This window comes from Ixodes scapularis, unplaced genomic scaffold (genome assembly GCF_016920785.2).
Source record: "Ixodes scapularis isolate PalLabHiFi unplaced genomic scaffold, ASM1692078v2 PGA_scaffold5__190_contigs__length_132052651, whole genome shotgun sequence".
NCBI classification, from domain to species: Eukaryota; Metazoa; Arthropoda; class Arachnida; order Ixodida; family Ixodidae; genus Ixodes; species Ixodes scapularis.
In genome coordinates, this window is record NW_024609880.1 from 60242362 (window position 1) to 60246814 (window position 4453).

The 4453-nt window shown below is 40.8% G+C and overlaps 1 protein-coding gene across 1 annotated transcript; it reads left to right on the forward strand.

Annotated features, from left to right (window-relative positions):
* LOC121838023 (cuticle protein 10.9-like) lies at window positions 1-3136 on the forward strand. The gene is made up of 3 exons (XM_042293986.1): window positions 1-35; window positions 316-369; window positions 1711-3136. Exons 1-3 carry the CDS (start codon window positions 24-26, stop codon window positions 2128-2130), a joined length of 486 nt encoding a protein of 161 aa, XP_042149920.1. The 5' UTR covers window positions 1-23; the 3' UTR covers window positions 2131-3136.
* The last annotated feature ends 1317 nt before the right edge of the window (window positions 3137-4453 follow it).

Below are 4453 nucleotides of genomic sequence, written 5' to 3' on the forward strand. Positions count from 1 at the left end.
AAGCAAAAGAAGTAATCTTCACCATGTTCTCTAAGGTGCCGTAGTTAATTCGAAGCATGAATTTAACAGAAGCTGTTCGCATTAAAAAGAAATTAATAAGTTTCAAAATGGCAGCCATGGTTCTTCAAGGATACATTTCGTTTAGAAAGGTTTCACCACAAGCCTGTTTACTCAAGACAAAAATAAGCAAAGTTAATGTAGAAAACCGTTGCCTGTTCTTTTGATACTTTTCGAAAGATTAGCATATATTTCTGTGAGGCTACTGCTGATCGCTGCTCGCTCTTTACTATTCTAAAATTGTGTTTCCCGCTTCAGGTCCTTGTGTGCTGCCTTTTTGCCTACGTGGCTTGTGGAGTTGTCGTCGAGAACGTAAGTTGAAAATTCTTTCTCTTTGTGAATAGTTATATAATAAATAGTAATTCCGTTACTCAACAAAGTAATGCAACTTCGAGTTTAAATGAAGTCACATGATACGTTATCATACAAGTAACAAAAACGGTTAGCAGTACGACTCATCTCACTAGTTCTTAATAGAGTACTTCAGAAATTTTCGCAAGAGTCACTAACGTGTCCGCTTTGTAGAAACTTCAAGTTCTCAGGTTGTTACTCGTTGCAGAAGGCAAGGTAGTAATCATTTTCTCTAGAGGCCGTGGTTCTGGTGACAGTTACGGTTTAACTATTTGCTGAATTATGAAATTATACTAACGTCGAAGTTCGTAGCGTCCATCGGCTTATATGTGGTTCGTATGATACATCCACATTTTAATATTTGTGCAAGGATACTAATATGTCGGCATTTATGTGTTGCAGTAATACAGTCATGTTAACTATAAGAAGGGGTAACATGAATGTGCATAATCCTCGTATTTTTTATTCAAGTTTAATTGTCTGAAACTTTGGCGCATATGGCAGCACGTTGGAAAGAACAGCTTGTAGCCTCGTAGGCCTAAACAAAAATTATTTAAAAACTATGTTGGGGAAAGCAAAGGTCCGAAGTGAATATTTCAAGAGTACGTGGCAAAATCACTTTAAATATATGTAGGGCTTGCTACCGTCGATGATCTGCTAAATGAATTTGTGCCGTGGTCAAGTGTCTCTGTCAGAAGAACCAGGTTATTTGTTGTAGCTTCAGAACTTAACTTCTGTTCGAAAATGAAATACAATATATGACAGCTAGAACGCGAAACTTGCAGAAGATAAGGCGCCTTCAGAAAACATACAACCAGATATGTTTCTTTATTGTATTCTCAAACTAAAACACGAAAAAAAACTGTGCTAAATAATTAATAAGCGCCTCTAGAGAACTTAGCACCAGATATGTTTGTATATTGTAATCCCAAAACTAAAAAGCGATGAAAGCAAAAAGCAAAATTGCAAAATGTTTTCTAAAGGGTGCGGAGCGCGGATATGGGGCGTGGTTTTTATCATCAGTTGTAGCAGAAAATAGGAAAAAAGGTCTTCATAAGAGGAAGACGAACTATGAAAGGAATCAAGTTGGTAGTCAGCGGTCTGTATATCTTTTCCTTTCCCGGGTTTTTCTATGTTGTAACTGTACCGTTGAACGAATATATTGGTTGCACTTTGTGAATTAGGAAGTATTTTAAACAGCCCTCCCTTAGTTAATAGCGGAGACCTTTCGGATTAATTAGTGGACACTCTTACGGTATAAAAATGGGAATCTAAACATGGATACCTTTGTTTCTTTTTCAGGTGCACGTGCCCCAACCGTACAGCTTTGGCTACGACAACGTCGATGAGTTCGGCACCCGCATGACCCGTCAGGAGGCTGGTGATGAATTCAACAACAAGGTCGGCTCCTACAGCTACGTGGACGCTCACGGTATCGCCCGCACTGTCAACTACGTAGCGGACGCTCTTGGTTTCCGTGCCACCGTTCAGACCAACGAGCCAGGAACCAAGACCTCCGCCCCAGTCGACGCCCCAACTTACTCCTCCTCTGTAGAGGTTGCCGCTCCAGTTGTGGTGAAGGCTGTTCACCCAACCCCAGTTGTCGTGAAGGCCGTTCACCCAGTCCCAGTCGCTTATACCCGCAGTGTAGCTCCGCTAGCTTACAACACCGTTGCTCGCGCTCCTCTGGGATACACGTTTGGCCATACCACAATTGCTTAAGCAAGAAATAATTGAATGAAACTGATATCCGAAAGAGTGCATATACAGATACTGCCTGGATTCTTCTATATGTTTCACAATATCGTTTTAAAAAAGCCCTGCGTATGTCTCAATATCTTTGCTAAATGCTGCTTTCAGCACACTTTTGGTGAGAGGCCCAACTACTGTGAATATCTCGGGTTCGGATGACACAAAACCGTTGGTTATGTATGGTCTATGTACTTAGTTTTTTGCAGCACTTGTGTCATGTCGCTAATTGGGGCACAAACAATTTAAGCGTGGGTATGTGTTTCTTCTTATCGCATTTCGGTGAAGGAAATATTAAATTAATGCAGGAAGGCTGTATAAATAAGGCCTGAGTGAATTGCTCATTATCTTTTTTATAATGTTTAGCTTCTTCGGCCCCTCATCATTTGCACCGCACAGTTGCTGATAAATTGTTCCGGCCCTATATATATCCCAGTACACCTCGACCGGACTGAGGTGACCCAAGACTGCTCTTTTCGGATATTATTTGGAGAGTTTTATGGCTTCTATTAGGCAGGCGAAAATAATTATCCAAGCCTATCCGAAATTTAAACTTGTAAAAAAACAAGAACTAGGTTTTCATATCTTAATTAATTTTCACAGTTTCTTGTCAAAACGATAGCGTCATTCAATATAGCTGGTTATCAGAAGTACGTTCTTAGAAATACAGCTCCTGAAACAAAATATATGTGTACTTTGAACAACTCTTGCCTGCTTAGGAAGATGTGGCGATGTGGATTTGTATAGATGCGCCCTTCTCACTCCTTGCCCTTCACCTCTGACTGCTCTGGCTTTAGCTATCTTATGAGCGAGTTAAAGTTTCGCTTTGCTATTTATTGCTGTGTTCGTTTATGTCATGGCTCCTTATTGCACACTGTCACGAGTGTGATATTTACGCTTGTATATTTTTGCCTGCATTGGTGCTGTCCCACTAAACACCAATGAAATAAATGTGCGGAATAAACTATGTTTTGTTGTACTTAGTTTGTCTATGTTTTACTTATTTGCCGGTAGTTAATCAACGTATTATATACCACAACATGGCTCCTAAAGTTCAGTGATATTATATACTTTAAAAAACACAACACGCGTAACGGAGATGTATAATATACCTACATTTTTAAGAAATATGACTTCAAGGAATTCCACCTCGAAACAAAATACAGGAGGACACGAAGTCTACGTCAAAATGCGATAACATTGCTTGTCTTCTATGAAGGTTAAATTCCGGCATCTCTCCGACGCGTAGAGTACGCTCATATACCTGGCACTTCGCCCCTTTTGTTCAGCTATCTCTTCTTCACCACCCTTCCATTTGCGAGGTTTTATGAAAAGTGCGCCGCATGCAGGCTCGTCCCTTGACCCGCGCATGCGCGTGAAAAGAATGGAAGTGGGTATTATTTCACTATTCCGCCAACCGCGCGTGCGCGCGATCAAGATAAAGCAAACGGCACGTGCGCATCAATTACCCAAGCATGCGCAAGCATTTTGATTTGACGATCGAGATTTTAAGGGTGAGATATAAAGGGAGCGTGCAAAAATATTGGGCAGGAATGTTTCTCACTATACACCTCTTTATTGGGACTAGTGGGACCCGCAAATATTCGAACGCAACGCTACTGACCAAGAAGCGTCTTCGTCGCGGTGGAATTACAAGAATGAAAGCGGAAATATTATTTTAGCTGCGTGAAAAACTCCCACAATGTGATCCCCAGGAGTGCGTCACCAAGCTTTGCGATCCCTACTCATGCCGTGAACACGAACACTGCATTGGCAATCGATTTTTGCTTGTGACAATCTATGCCTCAATGTGCATAGACCTAACACTAGAATAGCGCGAATAGCCCAAACTTATCAATGAGTTGAATTCAATGCGCGAGCTGTGCGCTGGCGGCATATAGTCGGCTCCATTTCATTTTCCTAACGAGCGTGTTGGTAAGATGTACTAGATAACAGAAAGTATACAACAGAGAGAGGACGAAACACAGACGATGAGAAACACAGAAACATCAACACAGACGAAACACAGACGAGTACAAAAAGAATGTGCTCGTCTGTGTTTCATCCTCTCTCTGTTTTATACTTTCTGTTATCTAGTACTACAGTTCATGTTGCCGCTTTTTTGTGCAACGATTCGAGGGGGTGAATGTTGTACGTTTTTCTGGAACCTTTTTTGCGACTGCCATTGCGTAGAGAAAAAAAAATAAGCAAAGCGTGTTTTATAGGTTTTAAATGCCAAGGAGTAATTCTAAGCTTTATTTATTTATAGTATAAAATTTGTTGCATTGTAACTTTA